General features: G+C 40.6%; 1 protein-coding gene across 1 annotated transcript in view; it reads right to left on the bottom strand.

Moving 5' to 3' along the window:
• Positions 1-1,376: 1,376 nt before the first annotated feature.
• Tmem117 (transmembrane protein 117) overlaps positions 1,377-22,543 on the bottom strand; it is a 523,663-nt gene continuing 502,496 nt past the window's right edge. Inside the window, exon 8 of the mRNA XM_052748757.1 lies at positions 1,377-1,432. Within this exon, the coding sequence (XP_052604717.1) occupies positions 1,392-1,432 (41 nt within the window). The 3' untranslated portion in view covers positions 1,377-1,391. The remainder of the gene's footprint in view (positions 1,433-22,543) is intronic.

The following is a 22,543-nucleotide window of genomic DNA, read 5'->3' as shown; positions in this document are numbered from 1 at the left end:
GTATCTGTTGTCGTGGACAACTGTACCTATTATGTTCTACTGCTCTATTAGTGTTCAAAGGGAGAGTTGGGTGCCATAATCTTCCAGTAAGCTCTGCTATTGCTCCCCCACATATCACTGCCAAATTCTGAGTCTCAGAGTAGGTCAATGGCAAGAGGATCTGAGGGTAGAATGCCTCTCTTCTTGTTTTGTAAGCCCTCAGAAGGGTCTTCAAGCAACACTTGCTTGCACACCAACATTTTCAGTGTTTTTTTTTTTTAATGAAACTGCTTTCATTTTTCATTATGTTTTTCTCTCTTTCTAGACAGGCATCTGGGCTGGAGATGTCCTTGAGTGACAGCCACTAGGTAGCATTCAAATTTCTTATTCTCTTTCAGTGTCAAAGGCTTTGTTATAAATGTGTCACACCTGGTTGCTTCTTCTCTGTAGGTGAATTTTTTTTTTCCTACAAGTAGTTTTTCAGACCTATGAAAATAGACTAGAGTCAGGGACAGAGCAAAGTGTCCTAGGCACATCAGAATATCAGACATACATTGGGTAAAAGATGTGATTCTTACTACAGAAATGAGATCACATTTATGGACTGGTAGATCTGAAAATTGGTTGATACTTTGATGTTTTATTCAAAGCATAAAAATATATATTAACAATCTGAGAGGACAATAAGTTATTGATTAATAATTACTTTGATTTATAAAGGAAAACCTAGTGCACACAGTAATTCTGAGTCATTTGGGTGTACTAAAACTGACCCTACAAAATTAAGGAAGTAATTCTGTAACTGAAGTATTGGTCTCAATATGTATTTCTCATTAAGTCTCTTAGATATTTAATTTTATATTGAGAAAATGAAGAATTTAGGTGCTGTGATATTCCTCTATGGATATGAAACCAAGTACCTTTTTTTATTTGTTTGTTTTCAGATTTTATTTATTTTTCATTTAAAAAATTAATCCTTTAAGAATTTCATACAATGGATTTCCACCACAGTCACCTACCACACCTCCCCCATCCATCCTAGATCCACCTTACCTCCCCAACCCACCCCAAATTTTATGTCCTTTTTTATTTTAATCCACAGTATTCAATTTTGTGCCACCCCATAAACTCTTGGGTGTGGAACCATCTATTACAGTGTGAATGACCTACCAGAGTTCACACACTTAAGGAAAACTTATTCTCCCTCCCATTGAATTTTTATCAACTGCCAGCTGCTCCTCAGTTGGAGATGAGGCTCCATGGTGATATCCGTTCCCATGCTTGAATTTCATCTGGCTTGAGCTCACAGCATTGTTATTCACACTGTCACAAATGCTGCAATTTATATGTGAAATTGTTCTTCTGTGTTCAGAAAATGGTACTTCGTCCCAGTCATCCACCACCTCTGGCTCTTACAGTCTTTCTGTCCCCTCTTCTATGATGGTCTCTGAACCTTGAGAAAGTCATATAGAGTCAACTACCACAGAAATGTCTTTAACATATGCATATACACAAAAAAAACCCAGACTTTAAATAGAGTTACCTGATAATAAGGGAACATCACCCATTCTAGATACCATGAACTATCAAATAAGAAGCCCAGTACCAGGCATGAGTTAACTCCTTTGGAGTTGTTGGTCAGTGGAGCCCTGTAGACCCCCAAACATTACAGGCTATTGCCTTTGCTCTTGGCTACTCTCCAGAAATGTATGGTAAGACCCTGCTGCTGAACATACTTACTGTGTACTGAGTCATAGAACATGGGAAAGTCAAGCTGGTACTCACCTGGAAGCTTCATCCCTACTGGCTAGCTTTCACGGTGCTGTATGGTGCTGTGCACACCACTGAAGGAGAAAATAATAGTCTATCCAGCTGTGAACTACAATAGTGATTAAGCTGGCGAGACATGCTCACTCGTGCAATGGTGACATGAACATTATGGGAGTAACCGACCCCTTTCTGATTGAATTTAAGGCTTGCTGCTAAATAATTGGAACCAAGAACCTGTGACCATACAAGCCCTAGGGGAAACTTAAACTACTACTATTCGGTTCAATGGACATAGCTTTAAACCTACACCTAATGACTTATCACTGTATCCATGTTAGTGCATCACATGACCCCTATAAGGGAAACTTCTTTTTGTGCTATACAGCAGTTAACACAGAGACTCACAACTGGCCAGTGTGCAGAGAATAGGAGACTGTGGAACAATCATTTCTAAATTGGGATATCTATTTAATTTGTATTTATTAAAAACAGACTTTATTCATAAAATACATTCTGATTTTGGCTCCCCCTAACCTCTCTTAGATCCTCCACACCTACCCAAATTCATACTTATTTTTCTGTCACTCATAAGAAAACAGTCATTTAATAATAATAATAATAATAATAAAATAAGATAAAAATAAAAACAAACAAACCAGAATAAGACAAAATAAACGTGAAAAACAAAGAAAAAGCACACATATAGTAATAATAATAATAATAATGGTAATAATGTTGATGATGATGATAAAACACATAAAGCAGAGACACACATATTCACATATGCAGAAATCCCCTAAAAACCTCAAATCAGAAACCATAATATGTAAGAAAATGACCTACAAGGTTAAAACAAAAGGCCAGCATTATGAGACAAAAAACAACAACGAAAAGAACCTTAAAAAATAACATTAAGTTTGTTTTGTGCTAACCATCTACTGTTGGGCATAGGGACTGCCTTTAAATATGATTTGTATCCTCATTGAGACTCTGTTGATGAAAACTAAATTTTCCTTTGTGAGATGTTATCTACTGGAGAGCGCTTCTGGGTTAGAGATGGGGGGGCTCATGTTCACTTCCTCTGTCATCACTGGGACCCCATCTGGCTGAGACCTATGTAGGCCCTATGTCTCCTAACACAGGCGCCGTGAACTTGTATGTGTATCAGTCCTGTTGTGTCTGGAAGGTACTGTAGCTTGACACTGCTCAGTTTTGGCCAAGAAACTGAGACTAGATAAGCCATGAAAATAGAGGGAAACCAAATACTATGTTAAGCTAAAGAAACTATCAATAAAATGACTCCTAACAACATCCTGCTATACTCACTAATCAGTGTTTTGCTCCGCCATCAACAGAGAAGCTTCCTTCTGAAGTAGATAGGAACAAATGAAGAGACCCATAACTCAACAATGTGCAGAGAATGAGAGACCTTGGCAAACTCAGTCCTAAATGGGATGTCTCCATCAAATTCCCCCCTCCCCTTAGGGCTCAGGGAACTATGTGGAAGAGGAGGAAGAAAGATTGTAATAGCCATTGAGGATAGAAGACCCTAAGAAAACAGTACCTCCCTCATATCCTCCAATTCCCTCCCCGCTCTGTTCTGCCCCATCCACTCCTCCTCTGTTTCTATTCAGAAAGGGGCAGGCCTCCCATAGGTATCAACAAAGCATGGCGCATCAAGTTGAGGTAGGACTAAGCTCCTCCCCTTGTATTGAGCCTGGGTAAGGCAACCCAGTATGAGGAGTAGGTTCCCAAAAGTCAGCCAAAGCATTATAGACAGGCCCTGCTCCCACTGTTGGGAACCCCACAGGTAGACCAAGCTACACAACTATCACACGTATGCAGAGGACCTAGGTCGATCCCATGCAGGCTCCCTGGCTGTTGGGCCAGAGTCTGTGAACTACTATAGCTACTATGAGCCCAGGTTAGTTGTTTCTGTGGGTTCCATTGTGATGTCCTTGAACCCCCTGGCTCGTACAATCCTTCTTCCCTCTCTTCAGTAGGATTCCCCAAGCTCAGTCTAATGTTTGGCTGTGGGTCTCTGCATCTGTTTCTATCAGTTACTGGTGAAGGCCCTCTGATGATAGTTGAGGTAGTCACCAATCTAGCAGAATATAGTTAGGCATCATTACATTGACATTTTCTTTTCCAGTTGTGTTTGGTTCTATCCTAGGTCTCTGGTCCATCCAGCCTCTGGGTCCTGGCACTCCAGGCAGTGTCGGGGTGGGTTCACTCATGTGGGATGGGTCTGAGGCCAGACCAGTCATTGGTTGCATGAGACTTAGTTTTTTGATTTGAATAGAGAGGGAGATATTGACTAGATTTTTATTGTGACATTTTTTAGACACCAAGTTTTTCTTGCATTGTTTCTTCCTGAAAAGTACTCCATTCTTGTCTCTGAAATGACCCAGTCATCTTTAGTGATTTTTTTTTTCCTGGAAGAATGTGCTTTAAAAGATATCATCCATGGATAGAATGACCTGAGTTTGGGGACAGAAAGCCTTCAATGTTTCACATAATGGTAACTTGCTTTGTGTTCCTTGGTACTTTCTAATTAGTTCAACATGTTGTCAAAACTTTCCCAACATTTCATCTTTATAGCCTAATAACCTTGGCCTACTTCATGCCGTGAATGCATCTCTGCTAGTTCTCCTCAGCAGATAGTACAGGGTGAGGAAAATCAATAGCTCATTTTTAATATCAGTGAGAGGGATAAGTCCAGAAGGCTTCAGCCAAGTTTCGCGTCTTTGTGACAGGGAAATGTACGACTTTTGTGTGTGTGTGTGTGTGTGTTTCTTTTTTCTATTTCAAGCCGCAGCATTTACAAGCAGCCATTGACAGCTTTGCAGACTTCCTGAGGTTAGATCTGTCACAGTGGTCCTTAGATTCTCACTGAGTGTGTTATGAGTGTATCTGGAGCCACCCTTCCCTCTACCCCTGATTGTAGCCAGTAGATGCTAAGGCTGGCTTAGTGACTGGAAGAAAGCCGTTCATCACCGCCTGGGCCAGATGGTGATTGACCTGTGAGACACAGGAAGGCTTCCTGGAAGGGAAAGGTGTAAGGTTAGTGTGGCGCTGTTTTTCACTTTAAATGCCTGTCAAGGGGACAGTGAACTGTAGCCTCCTTCATTTTGCTGATGGTGAGAGAAGGAAACAGTGGTAAGTTTGTTTAATCTGAGGTAGAAGACAGTTTTGTTCACCCAAGCGTAATTAATTCTGGAGACTATACAGCTATTGCTGTTTTTTAGAACACACCTACGGAATGCATAACTTGGATGGTGTATTTTTATTTCAAATTATGACTCCTACAGATAACTAATCAAAGTGGTCATGATCTTGAATGCCATTGAAGTAAATAGTTCTGGGGGGAAAAAAAACAACCACCTACTCATTCTTTATTTCACTTCCTACTTTTGCCTTCCTAAGAAAATGTCATACAGATTTCCTGATTGCCCCTTTCTTAGTTACTATTTCCATAGCTGACTCACTTGCAGGGAGCCCTGTGTTCTCAGGAAACCTCATGCATCTGTATGTGGCGCTCACCCTTCGATTAACACTCATTTAAACATTGGTTTGTATCTTACAAGGGACATCATTCATGCTTCTTAACACAGCTCTAAAAAGGAATCTGCTTTTACTCAAGATGCACAAGTTGTAGACCAGAAGCTCATGGCCCCCAGGTGCCCCAACCTACAGTCCTATGATAGTGAGCAGCAACAGGAGGAGGGAAGGGAACGCATCGCGTGATCATGTGTTCTCAGTCCCTGCTCAGGTGGTTCCTGCACTTCGATTGACTGGGTATGTATTTGTTACAGACTTCTCACCTGTGGGCTCCATCTCAGGAAGATTAAAGCAAAATATTCTATAAGCATGCCCAGAAACCTCAGTTTAAACAACACATGGAATCCAAATGGGTTCTCATTCTGAGAACACTGGTATCATCCTAAGCTATCCTTGAGAAAGATGGAGGATTCAGTTTGCTCTCCACTAGAATTCGGAGTGGCTTTTATGTGGCTGAATGCATTTCATCCTGAGAACAATGTCTTCTTTTGCACAGAACAGGTATCTGTTCCCCAGCCACTTCTTCCCCAGCACCTCTGCAGATAGAGACACAAACACAATGAGAGGGAAGGGAGATTGCCCAAAGTCAAACTAATAGTCAACCCTGATCTGAAACCACTTTGCAATTTAATTGTAAAGCATCCATGCCTGAAATCGTATCAGTAAATCCGTCTTTTAAAACGCATTTGTATTAGAAGTGTTCTGGCAACAAATACTTAGGTTTCAGCGAATTTCTGTGGCATTTGTGCCAATGCAGACATTGCAAAGAGGATGTAGATCTTTTTCACAGAGAGTAATGAGCGAATCTTGACAGGAAATGCAATGGTGCCCTTTAAGAGCCAGTTTGTTCTCTGACGTACAGTTGACTGTGTGATTTGTCTAGGACTCCAAAGGTCTAATTAGAGGAAACAGAGGTCATAAATTCAAAGCCCCTGTGATGGGTTGAGGGGGTGCACTTGGTGGTGGCAAATGCTAGGTCGTGTGATGTTCCCAGGGATATGGGAGGCTGTCTTTGACTGAAGGTCTCCTCTGTTTGTGGTGTCACTTTTCAGAACTTTTGGATTTCAGTCACTGTGGTGTAAGTCATCTAGGTTTGCATTTCTTATTCCCTGCAGTAAAAAATTGGATAGAATGACACAGCAAATTGCCATTGAGAAAGGCGAGTTAGGAATAAAAGAATAAAAATAGCAGTAGCATGGAAATTTTTGTATTGGATTCTTTGATGAACTGATTATCTAGTCAGTCAGTCCTTCATCACCCTGCCCCCATTCCCTGAGGTTAGAGTGAACTCTTGCAGGGTTCTGCTTCTTGTCTTAGTCTGGGAAGTTCCGAGGGGTCTTCTCAGTTCCAGGGCTGCCCGATGTACCAAATCCACATGTAGCTGCATCTAAACCATTGAAACCATTGAGGTTTTACATCTTCTCTCATTCCTCATAGGCATAACTCTAAATTCTGCTCTCCAGCATATTTAGTGTAGGCAGATCTCAGAGTCTGATTCCAGGGAGGCAGCCCTACAGCTGGACCTTTGAGATCTGGGCAATAATTGCCTCAGAGCAATTACCCATAATAAGAGAAGCTGAGATCCACCCAGTGACTATATTTCAAGGGAAAAGAAGTAGACTGTGGGCAAAGCTTCAACAAGCATGCTACCTTGTGTAAGATAAGCACTGAAGAGTGACTTATAGACCTTTAGGGTTGAATCTTCTTCTTCCTTCCTGGGAACTTCCCTTGCCTGCAGCTCCAAGGAAGGGGGCCATCAAAGAGCTTTCTTTGAGCTTAGAAAGGTTGTCCACACAGACATTTTATTTCTCAGTCAGAAATGATAGTAGAATCATGAGTCCTGAGGCCTCCTTGGAGCCCAATAGAACACTGTACGAGTATTCTTGGGGGAACTGGACAAAAACATACATAAAGTTGGAGTTAGATGTCAATGTGCTGCTCACTTTCCCTTTGGAGAAGCCTAAAGGTAGGCACAGATCTCAGACAACCTTATCAGCAGAAAGGAAGGAGAGAGCAGCATGAGGAACAAGGTAAGATGCATAGAATCATACACGCCCAGAGGATGTTGTAGAAGAGCCTAGAGGCATCTTGATGGGCCCCTTCTTGAAACAGGCTGCGTACACCCAAGGAGGGAGAGTGCATAGCCGTTGCTGATTCTCTGCCCTGCCTCCAGATCTTCTGAGGGCTTTCCCCATGGGCAGTAAGTCTGTCTGGGCTGTGCCTTTCCTGTTTGTATGTCACTTCCTTTCCCTTTCAATCGCTTTTTATCTCCCCCCCAAACAACTCCCTTCAAGCCCTTTCAATTTCTCCATAATTGCTTAAAGAAAGCAGTTCAGCTGTCTGGGTTCTCACTGATGCCCAGTAAGTTACTTGGCAACCCTAGTGGTTCTCCAACTTTCTGGATTCAGGTGTCCTTAATACCCATTGCAAAAGATAACCAGCTCAATTTGTTTTTACTTATTATCATTTTACCTACTAAAATTATTGGTTGATATTCTCAAGAAGAAAATGTTATGAACAAAGACCAGCACCGTAACAACACCAGTTGATATACCAAAGTGGATGGGGGAAATCGTACAAGATCCCACCCCTTGAGGAAGAACTACAGGCAATTAATGGCTGCTGAGAAGGGGCAACACAGTATTCTCCGGGGATAAGCCCTTGGTAGGTTATGCCATCCCAATCAGTCAGCCTTAAGCACATAAACATATGAGCAACACTGAATGGGCTCAGCAGGCTATAGATGTATGTTAGACTAGATGTATTTGTGCATGTGTAAACATTAACAAGTAAAGAAGAGATCATGAATTTGAAAGGGAGTGAGAGACATGGGAATAGTTGGAGGAGGAAAGATGGTCATCAAAATGTTGTAAATAGTACTAGTGTGTGAAATTCTCAAAATATACAATTAATTGTTTAAAAAAGGAAGAAAAGGAGTCCAGAGTTATCAGTTACCCAAGATCATTTGATTACCAAAATTGGTTCCTAGAATTTGTTTGAGCTGAATCTCCTGGCAGCAGAGAGAAGAAAGAGGACATGAATTATGACATGTTGGCTGTCTGGCATGAGGAAGCATTAACACTTGCCAGCAGAGAGACTTTCTCATAAATTAAATTGGAGTATCACTTTTCAACATGAGTTGTTAAGTAAGAGACCCTCAAAAGACACTGGTAAGACATCAGAATAGGTAGCCGTTGAGTGGACACTTTATAAAGCGGCGAACATAATGTCTCATTTCTGGGGCAGGTCTGTGCAACATTGGAAAACACTCAAACAGGAATCAAATGACCTGGGTTTGATCCCTGGTTCTTCAACTTTGGGAGGACTTTGCAGATGCTTATATAGAGTTCCTGGGGACAGGGGACATTTCTTTAGATATTTTCTCATAGGTTCCCTTTGGTGTGGGAACAGAACAGTAAACATGAAAGTGCCTGTGTCTGCTTGGCTTAAGCTAGATGACCATTAAATCTGAGAAACAAAGACAGGAAAATATATTTACCTGCCAGATTCAAATATTTTCATATAGCCTTTAGATTCGTTTTCACACAATATACATAAAGTTCTTAACTGAATCTTATTCCCACTTTACAGAGAAAGTGATGATCTCAGATTTTGTTTCAGATGAAGTCCTGAGTATTGTTGCCATGAGCACTATCATGTCAAAGACCCCAATGTCTTCGACCTATGGGAATAGCAAGGTCTTCTACTCAGGCTCAGGAATGGTGAAGCCTCCTCTTGTCTGTGTCAACTGCAGCATCCTCCTTCCAGATGACATCAATCTACAGTGATCTACTGAGATTAGCTAACCCTCCCCATACTTTTACTTACTTGTTCCTTGATGCTGTAGATAATAAACAGACTGCAGAGTGACCAGCCCACCAAACCCCAGCTTTTCTGTATGTGTGTCTGTTGTGTCTCAGTTCCCAGTCACACCAGTCAGGTCAATCTCAAATCCATGCAGGTTGTGGCACTATAGACTCCCCCAAAGCAAATGATGGAACAAGGCAGCAACTGCCATTCTGCCTGGCTACTCTTTAGAGTACTCTCTAATATCCTTGCTTCCGGAGGCTTTAGGAGGGAGATCTGTAGTGGCCTCCACATTGTATAAACTGAAGTGGGGAGACCATAAAATTGTACAACTTGGTAGACAAATAAGAGTGTATCCAGACTTTCCAACTTAGCCCACAAGAACAACAGAAACTCATCCTCGCCAGCATACCAGGGATGGGAGTACTATAACACAAATTGCTAAACAGTCTTATAATAAAAAACAGTAACCCAGAGCCAGGTATTGGGGTGAAGCTGAAAGATCAGGGAAACACAACAAGCTACAGCCAACCTTACCTCGCCAACTCCTCAGCTGATTTTGTTTCCTCAGATTGAAAGCCTCTGAATCCTTATCCGGATGGATCTCAGATGAACTGAAGCTAAAAGCCTCTAGTTCCTGGTCCTCATGCCTTACATACCTTTCTGCTTCCTGCCATCACTTCCTGGGATTAAAGGTGTGTGTCCTTCCCAAGCAAGGACTTGAGATCTCAAGTGCTGGGATTAAAGGTGTGTGTTACCATGTCTGACTCTGTTCCCAGTGTGGCCTTGAACTCACAGAGATCTAGACAGATCTCTGCCTCCCTCCCGAGTGATAGGATTAAAGGCATATGTGCCACCACTGTCTGGCCTCTTTGTCTAATCTAATGGCTGTTCTGTTCTCTGATTCCCAGGTAAGTTTTATTTGTTAGAACACAAATGAAATATCGCCACAGAGTACTTACTATTTGTGTGTACTAGCAACTCATTTTTAGCTTGCTATGGCTTGAATGAGACTGGCACCCATAGGCTCATATGTTTGAATGCTTGGTTCCCAGATGGTGAGCTATTTGGGAAGGATTAGGATGTGTGGCTTTAAAGTAGGTGTGGCTTTGCTGGAGAAGGTGTCTCTACTGGAAGTGGGCTTTGAAGTTTCGAAAAACCATGCCAGGTCCAGTCTCTCTCTTCTTGCTGCCTACAGATCAGGATATAAAGCTGTCAGTAACTACTCCAGCACCATGCCTGCCTGCCTGCTATCATGCTCCCTGCCATGATGATCATGGACTAACTCTCTAAAACTGTTAGCAAGTTAACAATTAAATACTTTATAAGAGTTGCCTTAGCCATGTGGTGTCCATTCACAGCAATATAACAGGAACTAAGACAGAAGTCAGTACCAGGGACTGGAGTATTGCTGTGATAGGCCTGACCATACCATTGTTGGGGAAATATGAACAATTTGGGACTTTGGACTGGAAAAGCAGTTGAACACTTTGAGTAGGACTTGATAGGCCATTCTAGAGAAGTGTGGAAGATATTAATGCTGAGAGCAATGTAAATTATGGCAGCTTATCTCAAGAGATTTCAGAGGAGGAGAATCAGCTAATGTAGAGATCTTTCTTGTGATATTTTGGCACAAAAGATGTGGCTGCTTTTTGACCCTGTCCTAAGAATCAGCCTGAGGCTAATTGAAGAGTTTTGGATTAGTTTATTTGACAGAGGAGATTTCAAGACAGCAGAGTATTCACTGTGTGACGTGGTTGTTAGTGATCATAATTGCTCTTATTCCAAGCTACAGTGAAAAGGAAGCAAATAGGATGAAGAGAAATTCAAAAGTACAGTTTGGAAAAAAAAAAAGAAACACCAGGAAGTATAATGGAGCTAAGTCCAGTGCTCAAGGAGATAAAAAGTTTAAAGAAAAACTTAATGCTAAATGAAATAGAGAGATCTTGCCAACTCAGGGCAAGATCCTACCCAGCTTATCCTGTAATTGGTGAAAGAAAAAGCTTGAGAGATTTTCTAGGCTTAAAAAGCAGTGGAAAGGTTATACAAATACAAGTCAAAGAGGAGGACAGGTTGCAGCCTCAGGGAGCAGAAGAACTTGGCAGCTTCAGCCATGTGGTTCTGGCTTTGTCAAGAACATACAGTAAAGAGGTTGCGGAACCTTCCTCTGTAGTTAAGGAAATCCCCTAAGGTCAGGCATGTGGCTTGGAGGCCCAAAGAGGTCATTGTGTGAAGCTGTGAAGGTGAAGCCTGGATTGCCTCAGAAACCCCAAAATATTGGAGATGCCAGAGTCATGGGATATCTGCCAAGGAGAGCTGCTAACAGGGAGTGGAACCAGCCCAAGAGGAAGAAGTGTGCTGCAGTCAACAAAGCTGAAAAGGGTTGGAGATCTGAAGAGCATTTCAACATCAGACATGGAATTGCAGAGCTTGGAGTTTGTCCAGCTGGTTTTCATTCTTGCTTTGATCCAGTATTTCCTCACTATACTGCCTTCCCTACATTTTGGGATGGTAATGTATATCCTGTACCATTGTATGTTGGAAGTATGTGGTCTCCTTTCTGATTTTGATTTTACATGGGACTTATAGTTAAGTGATTGCCATGAGTCTCCAAAGAGACTTTGGACTTTTAAACATTGTTGAGATTTTAAACAGTGATAGACTATAGGGACTTTTGAATTTGGACTGAATTCATTTTGCCTTATGATATAGCTATAACCTGTGGGGGTCAGGGAGTAGAATGTGGTGGTTTGAATGAAAATGACACCCATAGGCTCATATGTTTGAATGTTTGGTTAGAAAATTGTTTTGATAAAATATAGATTACTAGAATTAACTCCTCAAAAGAGTATTAGAAATATAAACAACCCCAATCAATTTCTATGGAGGAGAAGGGAAAATACAAAGACCATGTCTCTAGATTAACTTGGTACGAGTAAGCATGGCTTATTCATGAATGCAAAGATGCTCACATTAGGAAGTCTCTTAATATTGTAAGAAAAAATTTTGAAGTTCTTTCTAGAAACCATTCTTTTAAAAACATGGTTATTTTGTGTGTATGAATGTTTTGCCTGAATATATGTTTATTCATTACATTCATGAAGTGTCAGAAAAAAGCATTGGTTTACCTGGAACTGGAGTTACAGACCACTGTGAGCCACCATGTGGGTGCTGGGAATCAAATATTGGTCTTCTTCAAGAGCAGCCACTATTCAAACCACTGAGCAAGTTTGCAGTTGTGAGCCCTAATCATTCTTTCTACTTCTTTAAGAGGGTTAACTTTTGCATAAGGTTCCATTTATTAACTGTTGGTCTTAATGTCTACACTACTAGCCTCCTGTTTAGAAGGCCTGTTCCCACCCCAATAAACTCAAGTATTTTCCCTACTTTCGTATTCTTTTGAGGTCCTTAACACTCAAAGATCTCAGTGCAGCACGCTCTCCTAATTCTTGCCTTCAGTGGGATACTATGTAAATACCATAATTTTCTTCTAGGATTCTATCTAAGACAATATGACAACATTTTTAATATCTAAAGACTACTTATGTTTCCAGATTGTCTTGCTGACAGCAACATTGCAGAGTCTATACTCTGCTTTCACCTTTAAGCGTGTTCCAAGGATCAAACTCAGATGTCAAACTTGCATCACTGGCTGGCAAATGCTTTGCCCATTGAGTCATCTTGCTTGGAATTTTCATTTTTATTGGCAAATTTTAAATGTTCTTCAGCTTCTTGGAGTTCAAAATTCTTACCCCAGATACCTGTATACAGATGCAGTAGTTTCTTCTTTTCAATCATTTCTTTGGATGGCAGCAAGCAAGGCCTTCTAATTGAACATCTAGTCATTCTTTACCTTAGTTTCAATCCTCCTCCTGTCTTTGTAAATATGGATTCTCTTTATTCTATGTATTCTTTGGAATGCCAATTATTTTTAAGTTAATTGCACTAGCTGTGGTTTTCAAGTCTTTTTATGTTCTCTGATGGATTTCTTTGTGCTGTATTTTGAAATTTTCTTTCATTTAGTCTTTCAGACTTAGATCTTATATCTCACTAGTGACTACTTAATACTTTAAATTGGAAAGTCAGGCCTTTGAGGATCTATAAGTGTAATGTCCCAAAAGACATTTGGGTTCCTTTAGAACAGTGGTTCTCAAACTTCTTAATACTGCAACCCTTTAATACAGTTCCTCATGTTGTGGTGACCCCCAACCACAAAATTATTTTGTTGCTACTTCATAACTGCAATTTTGCTACTGTTATGAATTGTAAATGTAAATATATGATATGCAGTATATCTGGTAATGTGACCACAAAGGGGTCTTGACCCACATGTTAAATACCACTACCTTAGAAAGTGATTCCTTTTGTGGCCTACATAAAGACATCATTTCCATTGGGGCTGTGTCTTAGTGGTTTAGTTAGACTGGGTCTGCTCCGGGATTTTCAAACCTTAAAGTCCACTCCCAGTGACAAACATCCTACAAAAAAAAAAATGCCACACCTCCTATTGTCTTTCAATGTTATGTAGAGTCCTCTTATTTATTTGGAAACTCCATGTCTATCACTATTATTGCTCTCCATGGTTAGACTTTATTTTCAGCTCCAACTTCCATTATTCTTCCGGGTCTGTTCTTGGTCAAGCATCAGTGTGTAAACCCTCTCCATTTAACCCTCTTTGGATGCTCTCTTGTTCTTTACACTCTGAGCCCAGGCTTCCTCCCACAACAGTTCAGACAAGAGGATGACATCCCTATGGTTCTTTGCTGCTTTTTCCAAATCATCCCCCTCATCTTCTGTACTTTGCTAGACTTACTTTTTTTGGAGTTCTCTGTACCCAATTCTCCCTTTAAAATTTTTATGTATTTAATTGTTCTGAAGATTTCAATGTCTAGCTCACTGTCACCAACGGTCCCTTTACCATGAGTCTGATGACTAAATGTCCTATTTTATTTACCCAGGCCTATTGGGCAATTTCAGGCAAGCATTCCTATTTGTCTGGGGCAGTAGTATTTTCTCAACCTCAAGACTTTCATTACTAAAGTCAGAGAATTCTCAACCAAACGGGGAAGAGTTTTTTCTACCTCACCCTGAACCGAGAGATTTAGTGTCCTTTTAGAATTTCCCTCTGAGATCTTAGCCTTTAACTCTCTGCGACCTCTCCTACAATGACCTGGTGTGCATCATCAGGACACAGGGGCTCACCCTCTCATGGCTGCTTCTGGGAATGTTAAGACCAGCAACTTCAAAAGCCCTGATGTGACTTATAATCCTACATCTCTGATGAAGATCCTTGGTTAATAATGAAACTCCTCTAACCCTGTATGCAGAGACACCTAATCAAGCGGCCACCTTTGTGCCATTTGTTTGTGCCTCCCCACTTCCTCCCTCTATACCTACCTTCCACTCCCCATCATGTTCACTGCTTTTTCTCCTGTACTCTCTTCTCCTGTGCCCTGGTCTCTTTCTATCCCACTTCATTGAGGAAAATCTTAATGATCTCCAACTCTCTGCCTATATTCACAGTTTACTTTAGATTTAAAAAGATTAAAACTAAAACCTGCTGAGTTTCCTCCAGATAAATCTAAAACAAATCTTTATGATGCTCATGAATATGGTAACATTTCTCTGGCAAAACCTCCCACTCTCTTCCCCACCCCCATCTTCTGGATGTTTTGATGTATCTTCTCTTTCCCCAGCTCTAGCATATTTTTTGACCATCATAGCCCATGAGCTTTCTTTCTCCTTCACTTGAAAAACTGAACCATGGAGAACCTCCATAAATTCACACCAAATCACTCTACCTCATCAGATCTAAACGCATCCCCACCTCCCTGGTTTCTGCAGCTCTGAGGCCACTTTTCTGACCTGTGACCAATATCCTCTTCTCTCCCCTCTGTAAGGACCCCATCCATCAATCATCCATCAGTGTCTACCTCTGTTATCCCGAACAATAGACCATACTGTTCCAAGGTAACGCATTCAGAGAACACACAGACTCTTAAAGCCAATAGAAAGTGTTTACTCACTAACTGGGGGTTACACGGGGAACTTGCCCAAATTGTATAGCTCTGAGCCTCACTGTTCTTTGCCTTTTATGCACAAAAGCACATCCTGGTTAACACATTTTGGCTAGCAAGAAGCAGAATTACAGAATCCAAAAGTCAGGGTTATTACATTTAGGGACCTTCCCAGATCATGGAACTATGGATTAGGTCTTTGATGGACTAGGTCTTTGATGGACTAGGTCTTTGATGGTCTAGGTCTTTGATGGACTAGGTCTTTGATGGACTAGGTCTTTGATGGTCTAGGTCTTTGACAGACTAGGTCTTGGACAGACTAATTCTTGGATGGACTAGGTCTTTGATGGACTAGGTCTTTGTTTCCATTTCAGCAGTTGTTGGGGCGTATGTGCTAGGTTCTAAAGTCAGAAAGGTGCCTCAATATGGCATCAATTGTGCTAAGGTCTCTGGGTCTACTATGGTCTGGGGGCCTGTTATGATATAGGAACAGTTCCTACCCTAAAAGTTCTTCCCATATCCCTATTGCCCTTGATCTAGATTGCATTTTCCTTCTTTATCAAATGAAAGCTCCACTCAAGAACTGGCACACACATTGCTTCCACTTCCTCTGCTCCTGGCCACTGTGTTCTAGGGAGGATTCTACACTCACATCACAGCAAAGCATTACTCCTCAAGTTCCAGCTGTGCTTTCTACCTGCCAAATCCAATGAACTTCCTAATAATCAATTTATTGATAGTTTTGACACATTGAACAAGCCTACCTTGGAAAGGTGTCATGATTTGCCTGTTGAAACATACACTTATGATTTTCATACTGACTGGTCCTGTCCTCTTTACTAATTCCACCCCATCCCTTCATATATATATATATATATATATATATATATATATATATATATATATATATATATATATATATATATACAAGTTTTTTTTCTTTTTTATTATTATTTTTAAAATTTATTCTGTATATTGCATTCTGACCATGGTTTCCCCTCCTTCTTCTCCTCTCAGCCCCACCTCCACCCCACACACTCACATTCCCTCTTTCCCAAATCCACTCCTCCTCCTTTCCCCTTAGAAAAGGGCAGGCCTCCCAGGAATATCAACCAAACATGGCATGTCAACTTATAATAGAGCTAGGCACATCCCATCATATAAAGGCTGGATAAGGCAACCAAGGAGGACAAAAGGGGTCCCAAAAGCAGGCAAAAGAGTCAGAGACTGACATCACTCCTACTGTTAAGAGTCCCAAAGAAACACCAATCTACACAACCATAACATATATGCAGAGGACCTAGATCAGACCCATGCAGGCTCCCCAATTGTTGGTTGAGCACTGGTTAGTTGATTCTGTGGGCTATTTCTTGTGATGACTTGATCCCTCTGGCTCTTACAATCCTTCCTTGCCTTCTTCTGAAGGATTCACCATCTCTTAAGTCTCAGATATCCTTGTAGCTCAATGCAGATTCTCCTATCTACTCTTATATGGGATGCCATCCTGTATCCTCTTATCTCTTAGATTAGGACATCATTTATATCACTATTGTCTGTGAATTTACAACCAAACCTCACCTCCAACCCCCAAAGAATGGCTTCATATAGCTTTCGTTTATTTGCTAGTTCTAAGTCCTTGGATCATCCCTGATCTCTCTTTCAGTCTTACCTGGTGTCTTAGTGAAGGTTTCTATTGCTGTGAAGAGACACCATGACCATGGCAACTCTTACAAAGGAAAACCTTTAATTAGGTGGCTTAAAGTTCAGAGGTTTAGTCCATTATCATTATGGCGGGACATGGCAGCATACAGGAAAACATGGTGCTGGAGAAGGAGCTGAGAGTGCAGAAGGAGCTACACCTTGGTCCTGCAGGCAACAGGAAGTGGTCTGAGATACTGGGCATGGCTTGAGCATATATGAGACCTCAAAGCCCTTGAGCATATATGAGACCTCAACACACTTCCTCCAACAAGGCCATACCTACTCCAACAAACCCATACTTCCTAATAGTGCCACTCCCTGTGAGCTTATTGGGGCCAGTTACATTCAAACTACCACATTTTGCTGTACGATGGTCTTTCTGTATGCTGTGAATATGTGTTGCTACCATTGATTAATAAATAAAGCTGCTTTGGCCTATGGTAAGGATGAGAGCCAGGTGGGAAATCCAAGCAGAGAGACAAGAAAAAGAAAGGTAGAATCAGGAGACGCCATCCAGCCACTTAAGGAACAAGATGCCAGCAGACCAGTAATGCCACTCTCATGTGGCAAAATATAGATGAATAGAAATTGGTTAATTTAAGATGTAAGAGATAGCTTGCAACAAGCCTGGGCCATAGACTGAACAGTTTGTAGCTAATAATAACTCTGTGTGTTTATTTGGGACCGAGCAGCTGTGGGACACAGGAAAATTTCCATCTACATTTGACACCAATGCAGTACATGTACATTCACATAAAGCCTAAAAAAGCTTAAAAAAAAGAGGGCTTCTAGACCCACAAAAACATGAGTTAAGTGTAGCTTCTTAGTAGCCACAATTTTTCAGATGGGCTGTTTGCTGGCGGCTAACAGATGCATGGCTCCTTTAAGAGTCTGCTTCCTGGTTCATGCTGATGGCACAGATGGCTCTTTTGAGAAGTCCTGCTACTGAGCACATGAATGGGATTATGGGCAGTGTGCTGCAAGGTGCTTGGTGGTGGTATGAACCTGCTGTTTCCCAGAGTTGGAGTGATGAGCATGGTTCCTAGGACTGGCAGTGAATGTACCTCTACCATGTTGGAAGGCAGAGCAGGGTAGAGCCACTGTTTTGATTCTAGTCACACTGCACTTTGAAGCAATGGTCAGAAAATGATTACAGATACACAATAAAACAGATTCAGATGGGAATAAAACCTCTAAATGGGTTTCAGTGTGTTTAAAAAAAATATAGGCTTGGGAGAGAAAAGAAAAAGGATAGAGAAAGTCCTTAAAAAAGAAATAGAGTCATAAAAAAGCCACATAAAGATGGAAAATACACAGAGAGTCTAGATACTGTATATTATTGTGTTGTCTTTGGGATTTTTAACTACAGAGAGACATTTGATTATGGGGACTACTAAGCTGAACCAACAGAGATATTTTAAAGGTACCTTGACTTTGAAATTTGGGTCTAAGGATATGTTGCTTTGGAAAAGAGATTCTGTTTTTGTTTCCACAGAAGATGAGAAGCTGTGGATTCCTTCCAGGTTAATATGGTTCCATCAAGGAAGACCCCCTGAGAAGTCTCCAATGGATCTATGGCCCAGATGATCCAACATCCACAACAGCTTCAATGCTACTGAGATGGACCAACCACATAAAATACCCTCACAAGAACTTGACCATATTTCTAAATTTTCTCAGGATCCCCATAAGATTACCAGCACCCTCAACCAACAGGAAATAGTATAGCAAACCATGCCTACATTTCCAAAATGTTGTTTATGTTTGTTTTCATTTAAAGGGGATTGATCAGTTATAAATGGCTAACAGTTATAGTCAATCTCTAAAAAAAAAGTGGGGGATATGATATAGAAATAATGAGAAAAAAGGTAGATTATTGAATCTACTTTAATCCAAAAAACAAATGTTAATCTCAAAATACTTTACACTGGTATGGATTTTGGTTTATTAATACAAATTTAAGGTCAATTTTATTATACTGTGTGTATATTTCTATTCTTGTTTAAGGTATTATGTTTATGCAACTCATTTAAAATTATAATATATAATTAAGAAATACAGATTAATAATTAGTCATCTATGATAATCAAACTTATAGTCATGTTAATTAAGTTTTCTAGGTACAAAGATATATTTTACTTAGGTAAGCAATCTTCAAACACTTAAAAGACCTACAGAATATGACATTTAAAATGTTTTAAGAGCTTAGACATTTCTTGACAGTGAGACACATCTGCTCCTGGCAGCACTAATTACTTCAAAGAGGATGATGGGCATCAATGAAACTCATTATGGAGTTTGCTTACAATATGGAAAAGGCTAGCCATTTGGGAAAGAAACTGCTCTTGCCTGGACTGCTTGACAATATGTTATATAAACTAGACATGCAGTATCCATAAGAAAATGACCACCAAACTTTGCCAAAACAAAGCAAGATGGTCCTTCAGGTTCCTGCTTCATAGAAGAAACTATAAGATTCTGCATGACACAGAGAAAAGGAACTGATGAATTTTGCCAAGATAGGTGGAACAGTCCTTCAAATTTCCTGTTTTACTGAAAAGTCTGCCAAAGACTCTAGGCCTATAGGCTGAAGATGGATGCCCCAATATTACAAAAAAACTTTGGATGACTGTCCAGACAGCCAGATGTCTGTCATTTCTAAAATTAAGGAAGTTGCTTGCAATGCACTTCTTGTTTACTTAGATAATATTATAACCTTCTGGGGTTTTTGATGGAATTGAAGACTAGATAGTTATAATTATAGTTTTCCTTAGTCATGATAAAAGATAAATTAGACATAAAACTTTAGACTCACAAAAATAGGATAGATGATAGAATATTTTCTTTAATTTTGTCAAATACAAATAAACTAGATATTGTAATTCTTGCCTGATAACTGTTTTGTTCTTTGTAATATTACTATGTTAAAATAAAAACCTTCCTTTTTGATTAGACAGAAAAGGGGAAGTCCTGTGAGATGGTCTTTCTGTACACTATGAATATATGTTGCTACCACTGCTTAATAAAGAAGCTGCTTTGACCAATGGTAAGACAGGAGACAGCCAGGCAGGAAATCCAAGAGAGATACAGGGGAAGAAAGGCGGGGTCAGAGGAGATGCTGCAAGCTGCCACCCGGGAACAAAATGTAATGGAACACAAGTAAAGCTATGAGACACATGGTGATATATAGATTAATAGAAATGGAGTAATTTTTTTTGTTGTTGTTTTTCGAGACAGGGTTTCTCTGTGTAGCTTTGGAGCCTGTCCTGGAATTCACTCTGTAGCCCAGGCTGGCCTCGAACTCACAGAGATTCACCTGCCTCTGCCTCCCGAGTGCTGGGATTAAAGGCATGTGCCACCACTGCCCAGCAGAAATGGAGTAATTTAAGATGAATGAGCTAGTTAGTAGTAAGCCATAGACCAAAGAGCTTGTAATTAATATAAGCCTCATGTGTTTATTTGAGACTGAATGGCTATGGGACACAGGAAAACTTCCTTCTACAACATTCCACTCCCTGACCCCCATAAGCTTGTAACAGTATCATAATAAAAAATGTATTTAGTCAAACTTCAAAGTCTCCATAGTCTATCAGAATCTAAACAATGTTTTAAAATCCAAAATTCAAAGTCTCTTCTGAGATTTGCAATCTTTTAACTGTAATCCCCTATAAACTCAAAATTAAAAAAAACAACAGATCTTATACTTCCAACATATAATGCCATAGGGTATATATTACCATTCCAAAATGTAGGGAAGAGAACAGAATGAGGAAATACTGGATCAAAGCAAGAATGAATATCAGCTTGGAAAACTCCAAACTCTGCATCTCCATGTCTGTCTGATGTGAAAACATTCTTCAGATCTCCAACTCCTCTCAGCTTTGTTGATGGTGACACACTTCTTTCACTAGGCTGGTTCCACTCCATGTTAGCAGCTCTCCTCAGCAGGTATCTCATGACTCTGGCATCTCTAATATCTAGGGGTCTCCAGGACAATCCAGGTTTCAGCTTCACAGCTTCACACAATGGCCTCTCTAGGCCTCCATTCAGAGACATCCCTGACACATGCCTAGCCTCAGCTGCTTTCCTTAGTCACAGGGGAATATTCCATAATCTCTTTCTTCTTTTCCTGACTCTAAAGCCAGAACCACGTGGCCAAAGCTGCCAAGTTCTGCTGTTTGCTGTGGCTGAAACTTAGCCCCCTCCTTCAATTAAATCTTCACTAACTTTCTTCTTTCCATGGTTTCCTTCACTTCCTATGCTTGTCTGTCCTCAAACTTGAGCTATAGACTAGGTTGATCTGGAACTCAGAGATCTGCCTGATTCTGCCTCTGGAGTGCCGGGATTAAAGGTATGCACCACCACACCTGACCCTAAGCTTTTCTTTAATCTTTTTTCATAAATTGGAAACTTATCTGAGTGGGATCTTGTTCTGAGGTTACCACTTCCTTTATTACATTTCTTAATCTTTTTATCTTTTTGAACACAGGACTCTGTAGTTGGAATGTTTCTCTGGTCCCACCAGGCCCCTGCAGTTCTGTGGCCTGCTTATAAAATAATCACTCAGAAGCTTATATTAATTATAACTGCTTGGCTATTAGCTCAGGCTTATTACTAACTAGCTCTTACACTTAAATTAACCCATAATTCTTAATTATGTTTAGTCATGTGGCTTGGTACCTTTTTTCAGTTCTGCCTTGTCATCTTGCTTCCCCTGTGTCTGGCTGGGGACTATTGACTCAACCCTTCCTCTTCCCAGAATTTTCCTAGTCTTCTCACCCTGTGTATACTTCCTGCCTGGCTACTGGCCAATCAGCATTTTATTAAACCAGTGTACAAAAGCATTATCCCACAGCAGGACTTAGCTCCACTCTACTTTTCTGGTTCTCTTTTTCTCCTCAAATTGTACATTTTGTATTTTTCCTTGCTCAGCTTGCTTCTTTTCATTATAACTCTTCATTAGAATTAACACTAATAACCACAGAACAGAGTTTATACTAGGTTGTTTTGAGATTTCCCCTGCCAATGGAATTAATTCAAAACTCTTCACTTTTTCCTCAGGCACGCTCTTCAGACAAGGGCTAAAAGCAGCCACATTCTTCACCAAAATATCACAACAATGATCTCTAGGTCACATATTAATATTCTTCTCCTCTTAAATCTCTTGAGCTAGGCCCCACAGTTCATCAAATCACAGTCAACACCACTGTCTTCCATGTTCCTATGAGTATGGCCCATTAAGCAGCACTTAAAGTGTTCAACTGCTTTTCTAGTTCACAGTTCCAAGGTCCATATTCCTTCAAACAAAAGCATGGTCAGGCCTATCACAGAAATACCCAAGTCCCTGGTACCAACTTCTGTCTTAGTTAGGGTTTTCGTTGCTGTGAAGAGACACCATGACCGTGACAACTCTTTCAAAGGAAAACACTTAACTGGGTGGCTTAAAGTTCAGAGGTTCGGCCCATTATCATCATGGCAGGACATGGTGGTCTGTAGGCAGACATGGTGCTAGAGAAGGAGCTGAGATCCTACATCTTGATCTGTAGGCAACAGGAAGCAGTCTGGGGCATGGCTTGAGCATATATGAGACCTCAAAGCCCACCTCCACAGAGACACACTTCCTCCAAGAAGGTGAAACCTACTCTCACAAAGCCACATGTCCTAATAGTGCCACTCCCTATGAGCTTATGGGGGCCAATTACATTCAA

This window comes from Peromyscus californicus, unplaced genomic scaffold (assembly GCF_007827085.1).
Source record: "Peromyscus californicus insignis strain IS unplaced genomic scaffold, ASM782708v3 Scaffold_20__1_contigs__length_68692818, whole genome shotgun sequence".
Taxonomy (NCBI): Eukaryota; Metazoa; Chordata; class Mammalia; order Rodentia; family Cricetidae; genus Peromyscus; species Peromyscus californicus.
This window is presented reverse-complemented; position numbering and strand designations above follow the sequence as displayed.